The 20834-nt window shown below is 40.3% G+C and overlaps 2 protein-coding genes across 3 annotated transcripts in view; both read right to left on the reverse strand.

Moving 5' to 3' along the window:
- The window catches only part of Lypd1 (LY6/PLAUR domain containing 1), a 34554-nt gene extending 34067 nt beyond the window's left edge, over nt 1–487 (reverse strand). The window contains exons 1-2 of one of the 2 annotated variants that reach the window (XM_042685290.1): nt 427–487; nt 257–295 (exon numbers count right to left, since the gene is read on the reverse strand). In XM_042685290.1, the coding sequence (XP_042541224.1) occupies nt 257–295; nt 427–487 (100 nt within the window). Of the gene's footprint in view, nt 1–256 lie in introns of both variants that reach the window. The other variant, XM_042685289.1, reaches the window with a different exon arrangement.
- A 3046-nt stretch (nt 488–3533) lies between these two features.
- Nckap5 (NCK associated protein 5) overlaps nt 3534–20834 on the reverse strand; it is a gene marked incomplete at its 5' end in the record, with an annotated part of 649445 nt that continues 632144 nt past the window's right edge. Inside the window, one exon of the mRNA XM_042685241.1 lies at nt 3534–4088. Within this exon, the coding sequence (XP_042541175.1) occupies nt 3810–4088 (279 nt within the window). The remainder of the gene's footprint in view (nt 4089–20834) is intronic.

Genomic DNA, 20834 nt, shown 5'->3' on the forward strand with positions numbered 1-20834 from the left:
CGCTGGGAGTCCCGCGAATCCAACAGTCCCCAAGTCCAGCAGCGCGGGACTTGGAGACTTTCCCAGTTTAGCGCGCCTCTGGCCACCACTCGCCCCGCAGCTCAACTCCCGCGGGGCAGCCCCAAGCCGCGCCCGCCCGGAGGTGGGCGCCCTGGGGGTGGGATGGGGTGAGGGTGGGGAGGAGAGGGGCCGGTGGGTAGCGGATCACCGGGCTGGGAGCGCTCGGCGGGGCTGCCGACCTCGGTGGTCTCCTTACCTGGAAGCAAGCACAATCCGCAAAAAGTTGCCGCGATGCCGAGGACCCACATCCTCCCGGAGCCGCGGTGCCGGGAGCGGGCGGGCGGGAGCATCAGAGGCGGCGGCCGCCGCGGAGGACGCCCGCGCCGCGGTCACCGTGGCCGCTGGTACTGCCGGGGCCCGCGCTGCTGCCGCCTGAGCGACGGCCGCCACCGAGGGGAGCCGCAGGTGTCGCCCGCGGCGCCCGCATCGCCCGCGCCGGGGCTCTCCGCGCCCGGGTACCCACGGCTCTGGCTGGCGCTCCCGGGCCGAGCTTGGCACCTCCGGAGTTGGTGGCTTAGACTGAAGAACTACTGGCGATCCGAAGCACCCCCCTCCAAAAAAAGTCTCTCCTCTGCTCCCCCCTTCCCCCCCCCACTCCAGGCACCACGTGACGGCTGTCGAGTGGGGGTGGGGGTGGCGGGCAGGGGAGGCTGGGACTGTCTCTCTGTGTCCCCACCTCCTTCCTGCCGCCCTTATCTCCCGCCTCTGCACGTTCTGGGGAAAGGGGCGCCGAGGGCGGCGCGGGGAGGCGGGGTGTAGTTTTCAGGGGCTGAGAGATGTGAAGTGGGGGAAGACGGGTGCGGAGGGCGCAGCAGGTGCCGCGGGGACCAGCCCGGCACGGATTCTGGGCCTCGGTGCGCACGGGCGAGCTCCCCCTCTGGGTCCCAGGCTCTCTCCAGTACCCCAGAGACCAGGTCCAGGTCGGCCCTCCCCACTCTCCCCGGCGGGATCGACCGCTTCTGGGGAGTCGATCTGGAGGGATGGAGTTTTGGGGGAAATGCCCTCCCCCCCGCCCCCCGGCTCCCTGGGGTGTCTCGCGCAGTTGTGCCGCTTCTACTTTTGGGAGAGGCTCACCACTGGTGGTTACTGGTTAGGGTGGATGGGTGAAAGTGCGGTGGGGATCCTGCCCTGACGGACGCGCTTGCCCTGGCTTGTCCTTTTGTCGCCAGCCCGCGCGCGCATGGCTGGCGGGTACGTGGCACTGACACTGCCCACTGCCGGGGTGGCCCGGCCCAGCGGAAAGCCACCAGGAATACCACCCTGATAAGCTCCGGCTGGAAATCAAATCCGACAGAAAACAAGAGGGTTTCTCTCCTTCTTCCTCCAACCAGAGACTCCATTCGGCTCCCCATAGCCATAAGTTATGAATACCCACTCCATAAGGTGCCACTATCCTTGCCCGGCTGCCCCTTGGCTGCACCCGCCTCCTCCATCCCATTCTACCCTTATTTTTCTTCTTTCAGTCCATTACAGATGACCCACCTTGTGTATTCGCCGGTGTGATTTGCGCCTTCCTGGCGGAGCACTGCAGCAGGTGGTGCGGAGCAGGCTTGCCTGGCCGGAGCTGGAAGGTACCCCCGCCCCCAGTCCCGCCCGTTCCCACCCCTTTATTTCAAGTCTCGGGGGAGCACACATTTCAGTAGAAATAGCCTCGTAAGTAAGCTCTAACCCCTCTTCTCCAGCCGCCTCGCAGGGGAAGCTCTCAAGCTGGGCGCAGTTCATTTATTTTCCCATCCTGCCAGCTGAGCAGGTCTGGAAATGAGCGGCAGTGACTTTCTTGTAATTCCTCTGCAGACGAATCCTTTCCTCTCAGCCTAGGGCTCCTTCTCCCTTCTGCCTTTTGTCCCCATCCCCCACCTTTTCCTTTCTTTTCTAGTTGGTTAACCCCTTGGGGAGACTGAAATGCTTTGACCATTTCTCCCTTGTCTGTAGACTCTGCTTTTACCATTGGCTGAATTGCTACTTTAGGCGCAAAAGGGCCAGTTTATGCCTTCGGAAATCCCTCCTTGGAGCACATATGAGTCACAGTTGAAATAACCTAGTGAGCAAAAAGTCCTCAAAGAAGTCCTTTTCAGTTTTCATAGAGAGCAGTTGTGATAGGACTTTTATTCAGGAAAAAAGAAAAAGGATTTTTAAAAGCCTGAAAGACAAGGACACTTTACATAATTTTCATTTAAGATAACAAAACTCAAACGTAACACATTGCACAAATGAACGAAATAACACTGATTATACAATACTCTTTAAAGGGACAATTGTGTGCTAAACTAACCATATACATCCTAAAAATAGTTCTATTATGACTAGTTTACAGCTTCTGTACAAAAGCAATTATAAATAGTTCACATCTAGAAAAAATACACATAGCCTTTAAAATAGAATTTATCCTTACATATAAACAGTCTTTGTAGAAAAAAGGATATTAAAAAGTAAGAAATTATCATAGCACCAACCATTTTATTTTTTAAAAAAGTGGACAGAGCAAATAGGAATCCGCTTTCATTTCTAGAGTACCCAGATTTTAATAAAAAGATAAAAATCAACAAATAGTATTCAGAATCACAGACAAACCCTAAGGAGAAGAGGATGAAGGAGATGTTTGAGAGGGGAACTTGCTATTGGAACCAGGATTGAGTTGGGTCTGGATTCACTATAACTTCTAATCAGCATCCATACTTCAGTTTGATTTTTTCTAGAAAAGTAGAATTACATTTATTGCTATCTATTGAATCTCTCTAGCAAATTTTTTAATTAAATTTTCTATCAAAAGGAGACTAAGGTGGAGATCATGGCAATCTCTCATTGTTTTCTTTTTTTCTTATTTTTTCCTTTTTCTTATTTTTAAATTTAGAGTGCACTCACAAATCATCTGAGGACTGGGATAGTGAACTTCACAAATCTCAGGTGAAACTTTTAAAAATATATTATCAACTTCTAGGTCTTAGTACATTATTTCAAGAGCATGGCACTGATTCCATTTATTGCTATCATTTGCCCCTACAAATATAATTTCTCTTCAAAAAATTTACAACTTCTGTACAAGTATTCAAAAAGTGCAAAAATTAAGAATTCTGTATCATGTTTACTTTTTATCCTCTTGAAATACAACAAATGGAGTCAATCCTTTTGGAGTAGTTTTGGGCAGTATCATGATTTGAACTCAGAGCCTCCTGCTTGCTAGGCTGGTGCTTTATCCCTGGAGCCATGCCTCCAGCCATTTATTTATTTATTTATTTTGTCGGTGGTGGGACTTGAACTCTGGGCCTGAGCGCAGTCCCTCAGCTCTTCAGCTCAAGGCGAACGCTCTACCACTTGAGCTACAGCGCCACTTCAGGTTTTCTGGTGGTTTACTGGAGATAAGAGTTTCACGGACTTTCCTGCCCAGGCTGGCTTTGAACCGTGATCCTCAGATCTCAGCCTCCTGAGTAGCTAGGATTACAGGTGTGAGCCACCGGCACCCAGCTTTTTTTATATTTTTGCTATTATTTTTAGATATGGAAACTAGCAAATCTTTTCTGTTTGGGTTGGCCTCCACCTGAGACTCCTGAGTAGCTAGGATTGCAGGCACGAGACAGCAACCCAGCTGGAGTTGGGTTTTTTTGCCCTGTCAAAGTAATAAGCGGTAGTACATTACCTACTGTGAACTTGACTGGCATTTGTACATTAATGTTTATCCTTTCTACATCCTTATCATTGCTTTATTTCCTTTAAGTGTACTCTTCCCAGGTCTCACTAAGGAGCAAAGTTCTTTACACATCATTTGAACCTTGACTTGCACAAGAAGAGAAGCTATCATATAAAGAATCACTCAAGGATTCCAAATTATCGACTCCAGGCCTATCTGAGCTACTCAAAGATGCTTCTTCATTTTTTTCTTTTTCTTCTTTTTCTCCTTCAGCCTTGTTCAGAGAGTTCTCTTTTTCTAATAGAATCACAGTAGTGCTGTTGAATTTATTGAATGACTCCAGGGAAATTTTAGATAATCTATCCTCAGGATCTTCTTTTGTTTCTTCAACTGTTTTCAATTTCTGTAATAAAAGAGAAAAATATTAGAAACATATTTCTTTAGAAAATCAAGTTACCCTATCTGGTATTTGATTATTGTCTGATCGGTACAGTTTAAAGGGATAGAGGGAACTTACAAATGCTTAACAATCTTCTAGTATAATTAAAGGTAATAATAAAGCTAATTTTAGGGATAAATCAAGGTTATAATCATTTTACTGATATACAGAAATCCCAATTTGCAAATCAGTTAAATGCCATTTAATTTCATTTAAAATGGATCCATTTAAAATTTTTTCAGGTAACGTTCATTTTTTTCTTAATCAAACTTTCCAACTCCTCTGCTTTCTTCCTAAGTATTAGTTGCCCTTTTTCTAAAAGGGGATAGTGATTGACTTTCAACCAGAAGTTATAGAAATCCCCGCTTCCCTGGGCATAAATTTTCTTAAACTGGTATAAAACGTATGTGGCAATTTTGTCAGAACCATTATTACGTTTGCATTTTGTTGCTTCATAGGAATTAAGGCATTCGAAAGAGGCCTTCAGGCCTACAGAAGACCCAAGGTTGTAAAAATCATAGTCACAGGTCTGCAGTTCAGGAACCCCTCTTTTCTAACTCTTCCAGGAAGTCCTAGCAATACCAGATGAGTTATAAGATGTTAGTAGCACTCTCTAGGACTTTATGAGATCTATCAGTCATAATCACATCCACAGGCAAGTAAGCAATGTGAACATGAATAGACTCATCTGCTGAGGTGGGTTGGGGTGAAGACAAAGGAACTCAGATGCAAGTAATGATGAAAAGCATGGAGGGGTTAAGACCTTTACAAACATCTCTCATCTTTTCTTTTTCAAGAAAAAGTTCCATCAAACACAAGGAAGAAGCAAGAATAGGGTCTTACAGTTGATAATAATAGCTACATTTCTTAAGCCTCCACTAGATAAAAGACATTTAACAGATTTTCCCTGTCAGCCTTTTCATGCCTCTTTAAGTTAAAACATCTTGTTTCATGTTCTTTTTTTAGCCCATGTATTATCTAGTTTTAAGTTTTATCTTATTTTAATTGGCACATAATAATTCCACATCTGTACACGGTACAATGTATGTTCCCATCCAGGTAGATAATGGACAATGATCTATTGCATCAGAGTATTTAGCCTATTTGTTGTGTCAAACACCCATCGTTTCTTTGTGCTGAAAATATTCACAATCCTTTGTTCTGGTTACTTTGAAATATATAATATCACGAATTACACCCACTACAGTGCACAAAAGAATGCCATACTGTCAGTACATATAGTATTCTACCTGTTGGTCCCCCTCTTATTTTGGATGAACTCAGTGACTTGTCTTTTTTTGATCAATGGTGGTGCTCTATCATCTAAGCCACTTCTCCACTTCCAACTTTTTTGATGGTTAGTTGGAGATAAGAATCTTACAGGCTTTTCTGCCCCTCGCTGGATTCAAATCATGATCTTCAGGTATCAGCCTTCTGAGTAGCTAGGATTACAGGCCATGCACCACTGGTGTCTACTTTGACCAGTTTTAAAAATGACAAAGCAAGACTCGAATGGCACAGCTCCTCATTCAAGATTTCCCTGAACATGGCAGAGAACAAGATCGGAATTTCTGCTTGGCTGCCTCTACACTTTTAATTTTTCCACTACATAATGCCTTCTGCAGTAAAGGACAAAACACTGTGCTTGTTTGATTTACATTTTGCTACCTAAATGTTCCATTTGAAGAACATACCAAACCGTTTCTGACATACACAATTCTCTTTCCCTACTAGGCCCATTCCTCATGGTCATGTAAGAATTGGAAAGGTGCAGTGAGAAAACTGACCTCTATGGGAACAAACAGAATTCCTATGCAGAACAGTCAACAGAAAGAAAAAAGAGATGGAAGCAAATGGTTCAGTGTCCCAAAAGCAGATATGAGCAGTTTTCTCTGCTATGGGGAATGGTATAATTCTACAGGAATATTTGAAAATCATCCTTGAACTAGTGCTTATTTCATTATACTATTAACGTGGAGCCGCATTACTCAGGGAGCTCATTTCCAATCTCAAATGGCTACATTGAAACTATAGGGGGCCTGAGCCCTAGCTGAGTACAGAAAAGTGATTTCATAATTAGATATTACTTTATGCAGGAGCCCTTTTTTGTGTGCTGTGCCAAGTTTTAAGCTTTATTTTCTTTTTCAAAGAATTATATAGCATGATATTAAAAATACATGGAGCTGGAAATGCTTCAGAGAAACTAAATACATTTATTTACAAAAAGGTTTAATGTAAATATAGTATATACATTTACATTTACATTTAGGTAAATAATGGATATACAAAGATGCTTTCTCCTTCCTTGGATGTCTTATTCTTCATACAAGAACTACAAGCATTTTTCTTTCCTACTTCTGAAGGTCTATATAGATCACAAATTCACTCAGCAAACCCTTGTTACATAAGCTACTAAAAGGCAGATGGGAAGATTTGTTGCTAAGGATTCAAAGCTCAAAGAACTGAGTTCAAAAGGGATAGAAGAGACCCTGGAAAATGACACATGGGCTTCTGTACCAGCTTGGCTCTTTCCTTGGTTCAGTGCCCACAACTTCTTCAGGTATAAATGGTGATAAAACATATTGTTATTTCAGCATTAAGGAAAATCTTAGAAACATAGTACCTTATAGTACCTTAAGGCACTTACTACTAGGTGTTGCTCAAGAAATGCAAATGAGGATTATTAGATCCGTGGTTCTAAAAGTGTATCTGCACCAGGAAATGCAGTTCTTTGGTCTCCACCACAAGTGTGACATGAGAGACTTTGAGGCGGAGAGGTTTCTTTTAAACAAGATCACAGAGCAATTCTGAAACATACTAGACAGAGGAGCACTGATCTAAAAGAATTTGCAGTTTGGGAGAGAAAAAAACAAACAAACAAAACACCAGGCAGTTACAAAGTAGGATTCAGTTAGTGCAGATGGACTGAGGAAAGAATTACCATGTAAACTCCCACTGTTTATGGGCAGGGCATCCTATTTTCTAAGGGTTCCAACCTCTAATGCTTGAAACCTTTAGAAAGGTCAGTTTTGTCTGTCACATGTAATAAAGACTCATCCTGTCCAGGAATGTTATGGAAATTAAGGACCATTGTAAGAAAAACCTGGCCTTCTCAAGCTTCCTTTCATACTTACACTTAGGTGTGAAAGCAGAAATATTTCTTAGCTCTAAGAACAACCTCTATGCAAATGATGATGAGAAGAATCCACTGGGCCTTGGAGTGCTGAAGATGGCTCCCCAGAGGCCCAGGTTGTGATAAAGGCAGATGCAGCTATGTTGGTCTAGCTATTGCTGCTAAGCTGAAATGTGGGTCTAGATCTTTGGATTTCAAAGATGAGAAAATAAATCCATGAAATATTGGTTTACATTGAAAAAAATGCCCCAATTTTTAATTTCTGTCACATATTCAACCAAGATAACAACAACCAAAAAAATAAATCCTAGCAGGGGTATCAAATTGTAATCTTGATATTGTCTGAGTTTATTTACTAGGAATCATGTTTCTTCCCTCTGTCTCTCTGTCTCTGTCTGTCTCTGTCTCTGTCTCTGTCTCTCTCTCTCTCTCTCTCTGGTGTCCAATTTGTGGACCCTTCCACTTCCTTTTCCCGCAAAGGAGTAACCCACTGCTCAATTGTCATTATCATCTCAATGGAAACCTCCATTAGTACCAGAGGACTCTCGAGGGCTGGCTTGGGCTTCTCCAGTGTTCTGATGAGCAAAGAATCACAGCATTAAGGCATTTTCTTTGCCCTGCCTCTGCCAAGGAACATGTTCAATTAGCCACAACTTGGTCTTTCCAGATATTGAGAGGCTTAAACTTTTGGAGTTGGGGGGCCTTTAGATTTAAATATAAGGAGGACTGAGGTCAAATGATAATGTATTAATGATTTATTTGGCAGAAGATAACCAAGTAATGCACATCACTGTAGAGTGACTACCCGTAAAAGTGCTTTGCAAACTGATCATGGTAGTAACAATTTCCCTTCTACTGAGTGTCAGTTCAGAGGCAGACACTCTGCTAAGCACTTTGCGGGGATTGGCTGTTTTCCCCTTCATGTCACTTCTATGGAGTGGGTACCATTAGCATCTACATTGACAGGCCATGGAAGCTTGAGGAAGGTGGAGCCTAGTCCTGCAGCCGGGAAACCCATGGTGCTGCTTGCACTTGGACCCAGGTAATCTGCTTGTGGAACCTAAACTCTTTATCTTGGAAAAGCACTTGAAAACATCAGTCACTAGTATCTTTAAAGATAACATCCAAAACTAATATGATAGAAGCAAAATGGCAGTAATGGAAACCCAAGCAAAAATTCATGTTTGACAAGAATTGTGTAGGTTTTTAAAAACATGGACATTCCCTTCATATGTTGTGCTTTATCCAAATTTCATTAGCATTAATATACTACACTTGTCACCTATAGGTGGCAACAGTTGTATGGATGACTCTTTGGTGAGGCTTTTGATTGTACTGGGGAACAAAAGACAGAGCAGGCAAAATGAGAATGTAGTTTTCAAGTTTAAAATAAGTAGCTTTACAATTCTGACAGCATTTTCCTGCCTTTAATCATAAAAATGAATTATTAGCAATAATCCCAGCCAAATGTAATGATGTATTCTCCAGAAATCTCTTGAGAATTAATTCTAACCAATTTAATACCTTGTTACCAATCAATCAACCAAAAACATACTCTGTAATCACCTTTGTGAAAACCCGCTTGTGCTTAGGATTCTCAGAGGTAGTTTCATACAGAAGGGTGCAGTTGAAAAAGTTTTGAAAGAAAAGTGGGATAAAGATATACAGTTAAAAAAAAGGAAGAGGTCATTCTAATAAGACACCATCTAACATAGCTCTGCCAAGAGAGTCTATCTCTTCTCCTTATAGATTCTGTAATAGACAGACTTATCATAAAGACAGTGACACGCACACCCCTAGAATTTCTTAGAAATCAAACCAGACTGAAGGAAGTATTGGCTCCTTATCCAGATATAGGTTGTGTGTGTGTGTGTGTGTGTGTGTGTGTGTGTGTGTGTGTGTGTGTGTGTGTACTGATATTGGGACTTAAACTCAGAGCCTGGAGCAGAGACTCTCAGCTTTACTGCTCCCAGATGGTGTTCTACCACTGCTCTGTACCTCCAGTCTGGCATTTTGCTGATTAATTGGAGATGGAGTCTTTCAAACTTTTCTGTCTGGGCTGGCTTTGAATCTTGATCCTCCAGGTCTCAGCATCCTGAATAGCAAGGAATACAGATGTGAGGCACTGGCAGCTGTCGGGATTATAAATCATTATCACTTCCCCATCTATGATCTCATTGTGTTCTTACATCAGCCTGGTAGGTAACAGAGGCCAGTGTCAGCCATATCTTACGTGGAGTATTTTTAGAATTTGTGATTCATACAAATTCAAGTGAAATTGGAACCGGAAGTTTAGTTATCTGATTTTTAGAAGCTCATATATATATTTTTCAGTCAACAATAACCATGGAAGAGAGATTTCCCTAGAGTAGTATTCTAAGGAAAAGTTAATTAGAGGATTCTGGGCTTTTGCCATGAGGAAGGTAGGAGAACACACAGCTGATATGTTGAAAAACGAACTTTACAACTTTGGCGGGGGCTGGCGATGGGTGATGGGAGGACAAGGATGGGAAGGGGAAACAAAGGAGGAGGCAACAATGCTTGATAAGAAATGCATTCATTACCTTGCCCATGTAATTGTAACCCCTCTGTATCGTATTTTCACAATAAAAAAATTAATAGAAAAAAAAAGAAAACCGACATGATTAACTGATTAACTGTGAAAACATCCACATAACAGTTTTGGTTTCTTATATCATGTATGTTATATGTGTTGAGCGAGACACTCCTATCCCAAATTAGGACAGACACAAATAACAACTATGGTACAACAATTTTTTTTATGAAGGCAATCTCTTCCCTGCCCTCTCTCTCTTTCCTTACTTTTTTGGTGACACTTGGGCTTGAACTCAGGGCTTTGCAATTGCCTGGCAAGGTACTCTACCACTTAAGCCACACCTCCAGTCCTTTTAGCTTTCATTATTTCTTCCAGTCTGTGATCTTCCTACTTATATTTCCAGTATATCTGGGATGACAGGCATGTGGCATTTTGCTCTGCTAGTTTGGGCAGGACCTGGGCTAGCCTTGAACTCTGATCTTCCCAGTCTCTGCTATAGGGTTACAGTCATTGTACAGATTTTCTCTTTCACAATTTCAAGCAAGTAGCCATCTACCGATTTTATCTTAAAAGTTGATTATATACCTGACCAACAGTTAATGTCACTGTAAAATATCAGGAAGAGAATGAAATCTTTTTGGGAAATTTGAATCCAGCCTTAACCTTCAGCTGGGCACTAACACAAAGACTCCAGGTCTTTATACAAATTAATACAAACAAGAATCTTAACCAACACTCTGTACTTCTTCGTTCTTTATTGCTATAGTGGTTCATTTCAAGAACATGAGGTGGAAAACTAACCATACTTATAAAGGTTTTGACTGTGTGTCAGGTATTGGGTGAATTATCTCATTTAATGCTTATTCCAACCTCATAAGAGAGTGCAACTTTAATGCCCATTACCCAAATGGGAAAATGCAGATAAAGAGGTCTAAGTACTTGTTCACATACACATGGCTAATAGGTTAAGAAGTCAGGATGTGTGTAGAAGCAGCCTGAGTATAGAACTTGAGACATTAGCTACCAGGTATTTGATTTGAAAACTAGTATACAATGCCTGGCATTGTGCTAATTAGCTGTGTAACTCCTCTGATACTTAGTCTCTTTAAAGTTTACTTTTTTTCAAACTTGCCACTCTATAAAGCTCTGAAACACTAACATTTTTCTTAATTGGGTATCTGCTATGCATCTAATATTGCAGCTGAGAGGGTGCAATAACCAAGCCTAACATTCTTGCTCCCTAGCTTACTTTTTGATGAGTTGAAAAACAAAAGACAAAGGCTGGAAGGAGGATGAAATATTAGCTTTAGTACTGAATGCTTCAACTCTAAGCACCAGGTTTCCTAACAGTGTCTGCAAGAAATTGACACGCTTAGTAACTGGCAGCCCTGAGCTGGGAAGCAAGAATACCTTCCTATAAAACGTACAGCACAGACAGAATAGAATGCATGCTTTTCATAACCAGCTCCACTTCACAGAGATGTGGGCAGATCTGGATGTAGTCCATGCATTAATTGCCAGTTCCCTCTCTGAACTTTAAATGAATCCTTCCTCTTTTCCCAAGGAGAAAGGAACTGGGGACCTTTGACATACCAGATCTAGAGTATTATTTTAGGCTTGTCTTTTTACCTGGAAGGACACACTCTAAATTGGTAAGGTACATCATAGCACCTCTCACCAACACCTTTTATTAGCTAAGATGTAGACTTTAAACAGTCACAGACACATTCAGGCCAAGAAGATGCTGGAAAACTTGGGTAATGAAGTGCATTGGGTTAGTCAGAGAAGCTTTCCTTGGAACAAAGACATAGGAAGATGTGGAATAAAAGGACAGCTTCTTTTTGGAATCAGGTAAGTCAAATACAGGAGACAGCCTAACTAAGCCAGGACTTTGGGTTAAAGTTGAAGGTGTGATTTACTACATTCATTTTTTTGGGGGGGGGGGGGTGGTTCCGGTTATGGGCCTGAACTCTGGGCCTGGGCGCTGTCCCTCAGCTCTTTAGCTCAAGGCTAGCGCTCTACCACTTGAGCCACAGCGCCACTTTCGGCTTTTTTTTTCTGCTTATGTGGTGGTGAGGAATCGAACCCAGGGCCTCATGCATGCAAGGCAAGCGTGCTACTACTGAGCCACCTTCCCAGCCCTTACTACATTCATTTTGTGGTAAGCAAATCTTGGGCATTGGGATGAGCAAACTTCAGGCAGAGTTTTGGGGACAGAGAAGAGGTATTTAATCCAGGATCTTAGTCAGAGATTGTATATATCTTAGTGTATTTTAAAATGACAGGCCAACATCAAGGGGAAAATGCAGCTAAAGTCCTTTCTCTTTGCTCATGAGTATCTTTCTAAATGCCATCTTTTAGTGCATTCTTGGCTGCCAGGGTTACTTTCCATATAAGACGTAAACATAGAGCTCTAGAGACTGTTCCTCTTTGTTTTCAAGAGTTGTAGTGTTAACATTGTTAACCTGGTCAGATTCCAACTTGTATAATTACTTGCTCTTGCAAGTTCAGTTTCCTCTCTTAACTCAATTGTATACATTATTCTTCTTTTGCCCTTCTGAAAAAATAAATGTCAACCACTCTCTCCACTCATCTACATGACAGAGATGTGATTCGGCACTTGGGGACTCTGTTTCCTTTCCTTTCCTGTTTTAAAAAATTATCTTTAAGGGAATTGTACAAAGGAGTTGCAATTTAACAAAGCAGTTTATGAATGCAACGTATCCTGATAAATTCTGTTCCTACACTGAGGTTTTAGAGATACTTCAGTATCTCCAAGGCAAACTGGTTTTATTCCGTGAAAGAGCAATTTTCAGTTGAGTGTGCTTTTATGACTATATTAACTATAGCTCTGTCGTTAATCATGATCAATGGCTTTCAGTGACCTCTGGCAGAACCCCCAAACCCAGAGTGGGTAGGAAAAATGAGTTTGCTTTCTGAGTATAAAATACAAAAAGAAAACAAAGAGAAGGTCAGTAAGCAGTTAGGATTGCTAGGAGGTAGTACACTTTGTGGAAAGAAGAATGAGCTTCAGACATAAATAACAGACACAAAGACATGTAGAGACCAAAAAAAGCGTAGAAGAAAAAAAGTCATTTTACTGATAACTTTTCAATCATTCTCAGATTTATAAAAAAGGGCGAGGGGGAGATATGGCTCCATGTCTCTCACAGGAGAGGAAAAACAAAACATAAAAAGAAAATGTTTAAATATGGATACAGGTTGACCCATTGTAACAATGAGATGTACAAGACATTATTGAACATCGAACTTTACAATTTAGGGCAGGGGTGTAGTTGTAGAAGTGGGAGGGAAGGGATGGTAAGGGTAAAACAAAGGAGGAGGCAACAATGCTTGATAAGAAATGTACTCATTACCTTGCTCATGTACTGTAACCCCTCTGTACAGTATTTTCACAATAAAAAACTTATTAAAAATTACAAATGTGGGCTGGGAAGGTGGCTCAGTGGTAGAGTGCTTGCCTTGCATGCCTGAGGCCCTGGGTTCAATTCCTCAGCACCACATAAGCAAAAAGAAAAAAGCTGGAAGTGGCGCTGTGGCTCAAGTGGTAGAGTGCTAGCCTTGAGCTGAAGAGCTGAGGGACAGCGCCCAGGCCCAGAGTTCAGCCCCCATGACCGGACCCCCCCCCCAAAATACAAATGTTTCTTCTAATAAGAAAAGGTATTTGGGAAGATGAAAGTTATATAATGATAAACTGAGGGGGAATTTAGTATGATTATACTAATGTCATTTGTTACTTCTGCAAACTGTGACATTAGTGCCATCAATGGAAATGCCTATCACAAAAATTGTATTTTTGTTTTACATTGGTAGACAGATCTGCAAACCTAATTTAGAATATAGGCTGGTCACCTTTAGCAACTTAACAGACTTGATTGATGTTTCTCCCAAAGTAAATATATAAAGCATGCATTACTTTTTAGTGATCTGGAATTTGCAAAACAAGCCAGCCCATTCATATCAGCTTGTCTAAGTGGCCTACCTGGGAAAAGCATGCTTCTTTGTGTTGTGAGATGTCTTTCTTTCTTCTGGCATAGTAATATCAATCAAAACTTTTATCTGGGAATAGGAATCAAACAAGTCCTAAGCTGTAAATTTCTAAATTTGTTCATTTTGGCATTAGACTATTAATTCTAGCTATTAAGAGTAAGCATATCAAGTTTTTCTGTCTGTAATTCACAGATACTATTATGAACAAAACAAACCCAAACATGCCTTACTTTCTTAATTTCAAAGATTTGTAGGATTTTTTTCTCTTTGACTCCCCTTTTATATTTTAAGCATGATAGTTATCTGTCCAACAAACTGAGGCACATTTGGTTGAGTTATCAGTGTATTTGTGACACAAAAAGCACACAAATTTTGTCAGGGAAAAATATATCATGAGGGTAACATCTAATATTTGAACACCATACAGCTATTCTTTGGTTTTTCAGAGATAGATTTGCTCTTGCAAGAAAAACAAAATACGTTATTTTCTGGGATCAGGTGAATATAAAAAAAAGTTAGACCTTTTCTGCTGGCAATCTCCTTTCAAATGAAAATCTCCAATGTCATCAAAATGGTAAACATGCTACCATTATACCTGAAAGCATTCAGTTCCTATTATTATTATATTATTATTATTTTATTTTTCAGTTTATAACAAAGGCAGATGTTTACATAGGTTGACTAATTACAATTTACATTCATCTTTCTTTAATTTTTTAGGTCTAGTTATTTCATAGATTCAGTATGTTAAAAATGGAATTTCTTTTCTCTAATTTCATATTATGGTGAATTGTAATAATGTTATAATGTGACATATTGTGAGTGCCAAAGCAAGGGATAATATTTCATGTGAGTCATTAGCCTTTAAAGAACTAAAAACCTGGAATTTCTTCCAACAGACTCTGGCAGACTATTTAGAATCAACAGTGCACCCTGGTCTCCACTCTATGGGGTATTTCACAATACCCCATGCACTGGGAATACAACTAATGCTCATCCAGAAATGCCATGAGCAGAGCGGATGGATGAAATATCTCTCCCTTTCTCTATTCATCTTCAACTATAATACATGCTTCAGTTAAGGATCTACTCAGCTTTTCCTTGGGATGAAATTCCTTGACATATCTAGCTCTGGGAGTCATGGTAATTCGTAAGTAAGTCAAATCATTGAATGTTGAATCTACTGAATCTTGTAAGAGAAGATTTGTTTTTGGGAATTGTTCTTAGGATTCAGAAACATTAAAGTCGAAATTCTGGATTGTATACTAGCTCATACTACAAGTGTAAGATGCCCTTGACATTACTCAGTAGGTACTAAAGGACCTAGAATGAGAACATGGGATAGTTAGGAGAATGTCAATGGGATCAGGTCTTCTGTACCACTTTCTTTTCGGTAGCATACTATGGGAGTGACAATCTCAATTTCAGCTGTTGACCAGGATTTTCATGAACCTGTAAACAGGAATTCTGCTGCTACTGCTACATCACTGATTTAGTTATCAAGTATTTCTCAGGTACTTTCTATGTACTAGGAGGAAGTCTATGACACTGGTATACGTGACAAAATCACTGCTCTCATGGGATGTAAAAGTATTCTTTAGTATGAAGTAAATGTGGAAAAAAAAACTTGAGATATGTTGGAAGGCGAATATTGAGAATTGTCTCATCGAATGAGAATGTTCTACTCAACCTACTGTTTGGTATGATAAAGATATTTAGAATGCAAATAGCTCATCAAACTCAATTGCTCGTTCCAATCATATTTTCAAAATAGCCTCCTAAACTTGCTACTATATCTTTTGGTCACTTTCTGTTTTTAGTCTATAAACAAAGGTGGATGTTTTATATAGATTGACTAATTACTATTTACACTCATCTTTCTTCAGTTTTCTTATCTTTTTTTTTTTTTTTCGGGTCCGGTCGTAGGGCCTGAACTCTGGGCCTGGGCGCTGTCCCTCAGCTCTTCAGCTCAAGGCTAGTGCTCTACCACTTAAGCCACAGCACCTCTTCCGGCTTTTTTCTTTTTTTGCTTATGTGGTGCTGAGGAATCGAACCCAGGGCCTCAGGCATGCAAGGCAAGCACTCTACCACTGAGCCAACTTCCCAGCCCTTTCTTCAGTTTTCTAGGTATAGTTATTTCATAGATTCAGTATGTTAAAACTGGAATTTCTTTTCTCTAATTTCATATTAGTGCGAATTGTGACTTCATGTTATAACTTGATCCTTTTTGGTTAAGTGTTGGTCTGTTTCTATGATAGCTCTTCACAGGAATCTTTCTCTTTGGGGTTTCCTGGCATAAATGGCCAAATGACCTGTTGTTCCCTCAGCTTCAACTTTTCTACTGTACAGGCTCTCTGTCTTATTTCTTAATTTAAATTATGGGTTGAGTTTTATTCTTCATGCTTCCAAGATCCAGACATTGTCTTTGGATATCTTAAAGGTTTACCAATGTCATAATTATTCAATTCTTTCTACAAAGTAAGTTCCTTCTATAGTTCATGTTGTTGATAAAATGTTATTTAGTGTCTATTGTTTTCCATGATGAAAAGACATAGAGAAAGATCGCAGACTTTAATTGATTTGTGAAAATGACAGCCATTTTCCTATCCTGTGTATACTAGTAGTGGCAGGTCTCAGATTCAAGGTTAGGATAAAGAGCCAGGATACTTTGTGGATTAACGAATGTCTTGTTGGAGAAAGCAATTTCCTCCTAAGATAGAGACATATGAAATCACATTCCATGGCCCCCTGGTTGGACAGTTTTGCTCTGAGCTATCTGGATCTTCTCCTGTTCCTCCAGGTCAGAATTTGGCTTTGATAATAGCCACTACCACTTTGTGGAAATCTAGGAGCAACAGCCAATAAAATAGGCTCATCAGAGAGCAAAGTATTATTGAAAAGACTAGACCTCCAAACACATTGGTTCTACTATTTCCTTATGAGCTTCCTGCAGCCTGAAGCAGTATCTTGCTTGGTCTAAGCAAGAAATGTGCTCAAGTACATCTAATTTGCCACTTCAGACAGGAGACATCTGATAATATACCTTGGTGCTTCTAAGAGGAGAGTAAGCATCTACTGATGATATTTATAGAAGCAGCAGTAAAATTTACTATTCAAGTGATAAACATACAAATATTAGTGAGCCTATCAACTAAAGAAATTAAACTGTAGGAAAATCAAAACCATAGCCATATCAACAAAATTCTAGCATACAGGTGATTTTCAGCTTCTCGCTGTCATCTGAAGAGTGGCAAGAGATTTGTTTCAAGTCCCCAATGAAAGCCAGATACAATAGGGAGTATAGAATTCTGCATATTCTATACTTTTCCTATGTATAGACACCTGTGATAAAGCTTAATTTATAGTTAGGCACAGTAAAAAAGATAGATGATAAAATACAGCAATTATAATAAAATTGTATGAATGTGTTCTGTGTCTCTCAAAATATCTTATTGTGCTGGACTCATACTTCTGAGATGATAATGATACCTATGTGATGAGGTAAAGGAGGTACATGACACTGGCATTGCATCAGAATTAGTTTGTTAAGTAAGATTTGAGCACAAGCTCTTCAATACCATGACAGTCAGTCTGCTGAGATGGCAAAGTGACAGATGGATGGATAATTTATACAGTGTGGTAATGCTGGACAAAGGCTAAAACAGCAAGATATTTAATCATGTTGCTTAGAATGGTAGAATATTTAAAACATATGAATTGTTTACTTATGGAATTTTCCATTGAATACTTTTGGACTCTTGATTGACTATAGATTACTGAGACCACATGAGAAAAAAAATAACTATGCAAGAGTGAAACTACTGTATATTCACTTGGCCAACTGTTTATTGAATTATGAAAGGCAATCTCTTCATGAACCCTCTCAGTAGACTTAATAACACTTTATGAGGTTTAAGTCATCCATCTACAAAAATAAAAATATACTTTATTTTGTCTCACATGCAAAGAACAATTTAATTTTAAAATTAATACAAAAGTGAAAGGTGCCTTGCTCCCAGTGAAAGATGTCTGCCTTGCATAGCAGTGTAAACACAACTCAATTGCTGTGAGAATTAAATATGGATCAACAAAATCAATAGTTAATTGTGTAACTCAGGGTTTTTCATTTCAGATCTAATCTGCAAAGAAGGTCCAGGGGATGTTTGCTTTTGATTTTCTTAAAATATTATTTTAAACCCTTCTGTCAGGCATAAGAGTTCACAGGGTCTTTACATTATTTCCATAAGTTATTTGGCTTGTAAGTAGTCAAGGTCATATTGATCGCCCAGCCTCTCCAGTTTTCATTTTAAATTTCTGTATCATTATCATACAAGCGGCTCCATTTGAAGTTTCTGCCTTGCAGTTAGGCCAAGCAAACCTTAATGCAAAAATAATCTAATATAGTAAGTGTCTTGGTACTGAAGGTAATGCATTATAGACTACCTTTTGGTCTAGTTCATGATGATAACCATAACAGGTAAGTAAATATCCACCTTAACCCCACTAAATCAGCAAATCTATTGTTCTGTAAAGCTGTATGATTTGATATGGCCTTATAAGAGCACTCTGGGGTCAGGTGGACCCTACAGGTGCACAAAAATGTCATATGTTTTGGCATTCCAAAGGACAATGGGGAAGAGCTGCTGCTTGAATAGAACCTAAAAAGACTTCTTCCAGTCTCATTAGGCCAAGGAGAGAAGAAGAAAGTCCTAGCAGGCTAGCTTCCACTTGTACAATACCTTCCAGGGGACCATACGGGTATCAGAAGGACCACTTTGACCCTTGTTACATTATAGTGAGTTAAAAATGTAATGTTTGAACTTATTTTCCCTTTAAAGTGTAACCTTTCATATAACAGGTTAAGCCTTGCTTTCTCTTACATATTGTTAGATGCCTTTGTCCATTTCAGGAACAGAAGGCAAAATAATTTTTGAAATAATTTTTTGAAATAATTTTTCTCTTGCTAGCTTGCCCATGATTATTTTGCTGTGGCAGACAATGACCTTCTCAAAGGAGGCCTATCTAACTCTCAAGATAAATAATGAGAAAGTTTCTTTCTCCTTCCTCAAGCAAAAGATTGCATGGAAGGAAATGTTTGTTAATTTGATACGCTCATAGGCAGGAGCAGATTCCAAATACAACAGCAACTCTTGTGCTTAATGTGGCTAGCAGCCCCATTCCACAGGATTCATGGGCCTGCATCCTCGAAAGGGTTCTGGGGATGACATAGAAGCCCTTTACTCAGTGATGTGGGATATAGACAGTTCTCTGGTGGCAGGTAGATTGTGTGTCAAGCCTTGTGACCCATGAGCAAATTAACAAAAGGAAAGGAAGCTCTGGTTAACAATAGCTCTCAACAACATAGAAAGACATAGTTTGGATTACTAGGCCCAGGAGTTAGGATTCTCTTCCTCCTTTCCCATCTTCCCATTGCAATGAAGTGTTAGGGGGCCTTTCTTCCATCCTATGAAAACTAGTTTCACAAGATGGAGAGCTACAGTTGACATAGCCACTTCCCTATGATTAAGTGCTTGGGGGTTGCCTAGCAGAATGCTGTTGGATTCTTGCGGCAAGAGCCATCTGTCCTTTTTGTGGCTCTCGTATTTACATCTGGGCTAATATGGGCTGAAGACATAGATCATGCCTTTAGGAGAAGGTATAAGATCCTTAGTGATGAAACAGAAAGGCAGTTCAAAGACAAAGTTCTCTGTGGAAAGGAGAGAGGAGGTAGAGAAGAAAGAAAACTTACTATTCCCAGAGAAGCTCAGGAATCCAGGGGCTAAACCAACTAGTACCCAGTGACAGAAGGCAAGAGTAAACGCAATCTCAGAAGTAATCAGAATACAAATGATCCAGGGATTTGCAGATAAGATTACGGCTTCTCAGTAACATTCTGAAAAAGAGTCAGCAACATGAAGATAGGTATCAAGGTTATTACTTAAATAGCCAGCCAGGGATGGTGACAGGCTGGATTTTGGGCCCAGAAAGTCAGGCTGTATTCTGATTCGATATCTTCCTCCCAACCTTTCAGGATGGTCATCACCCATTCATCTCTTGAGACTCAAGGCGAAGAAAATCTCTGATTTGTTTCCTGGCCAGGAGCCTTTGCCACTGTCTCCTGTCTTCCCTTCATCTATTTGCAGATTATTATTGGAGATATAGTTAGCTATTATGCTAAAATTGGTCAGCACACGACACCATCTTCTGTGTAGTGACTATAAGCCTATTTAGCTTCATATTTTTGAGTGCCTGGAATGTGTTTGGCACATGGATGATCCATAAATGTTAGTAGAACAAGAAAAGAATGGCAATTGTTGACTGGTCCTTTTATTCTGTAACTTAATCTTTTATCTCTGTCATATTCTTTAATGCCTTTGGAAGTGATGGAGCTCTAAGACAAGCTATTTGATGAACTTTTGTTTATTTCCTGAGGGGTGGTTAATATTAAATCATCCAGAAGACGTTTAGGTTTCCTTTGTTTAGACCAGGGAGATAATAACTTTCTCAGTAAGTAAATGGGAAAATTGAATTCATTTCTCAGAGAAATTTGATTAACATACTAGTCTCCAGGGGAACTTCTGGGACTATAAACCAACCTCCTTGAAACAACAGTCAGCACAAAGGCTTCATGGTTGGGGATGAGAGCACCAAAGGTGGAGATTGCAGTATTTAGCAATGGGAAGATAAATGGAGGTGGGGGAGGGAAGAGATAGTAGGAAAAACAAAGGAGGGGGTAACAACGTTCGACAAGAAAGGTACTCATTACCTTACTCATGTAACTGTAACCCCTCGGTACAGCAGCTTTACAATAAAATAAAATTTAAAAAAATCTCAGCAATGAGGGTTAGGGAAGATGGGGAAGGATGATGGACGGAGTGACATTGTACTTATAAATAATACTGAATTGAAACACCTTTGTATACCACATAAGATAACAACAATAAAATAAAATTACCAACAAAAGAATCTCCGTAGTGAAAGGAGAATAGAAAATAAAAATTAAGAATAT

This window comes from Dipodomys spectabilis, unplaced genomic scaffold (assembly GCF_019054845.1).
Source record: "Dipodomys spectabilis isolate Male_0828 unplaced genomic scaffold, ASM1905484v1 ptg000094l, whole genome shotgun sequence".
Taxonomy (NCBI): Eukaryota; Metazoa; Chordata; class Mammalia; order Rodentia; family Heteromyidae; genus Dipodomys; species Dipodomys spectabilis.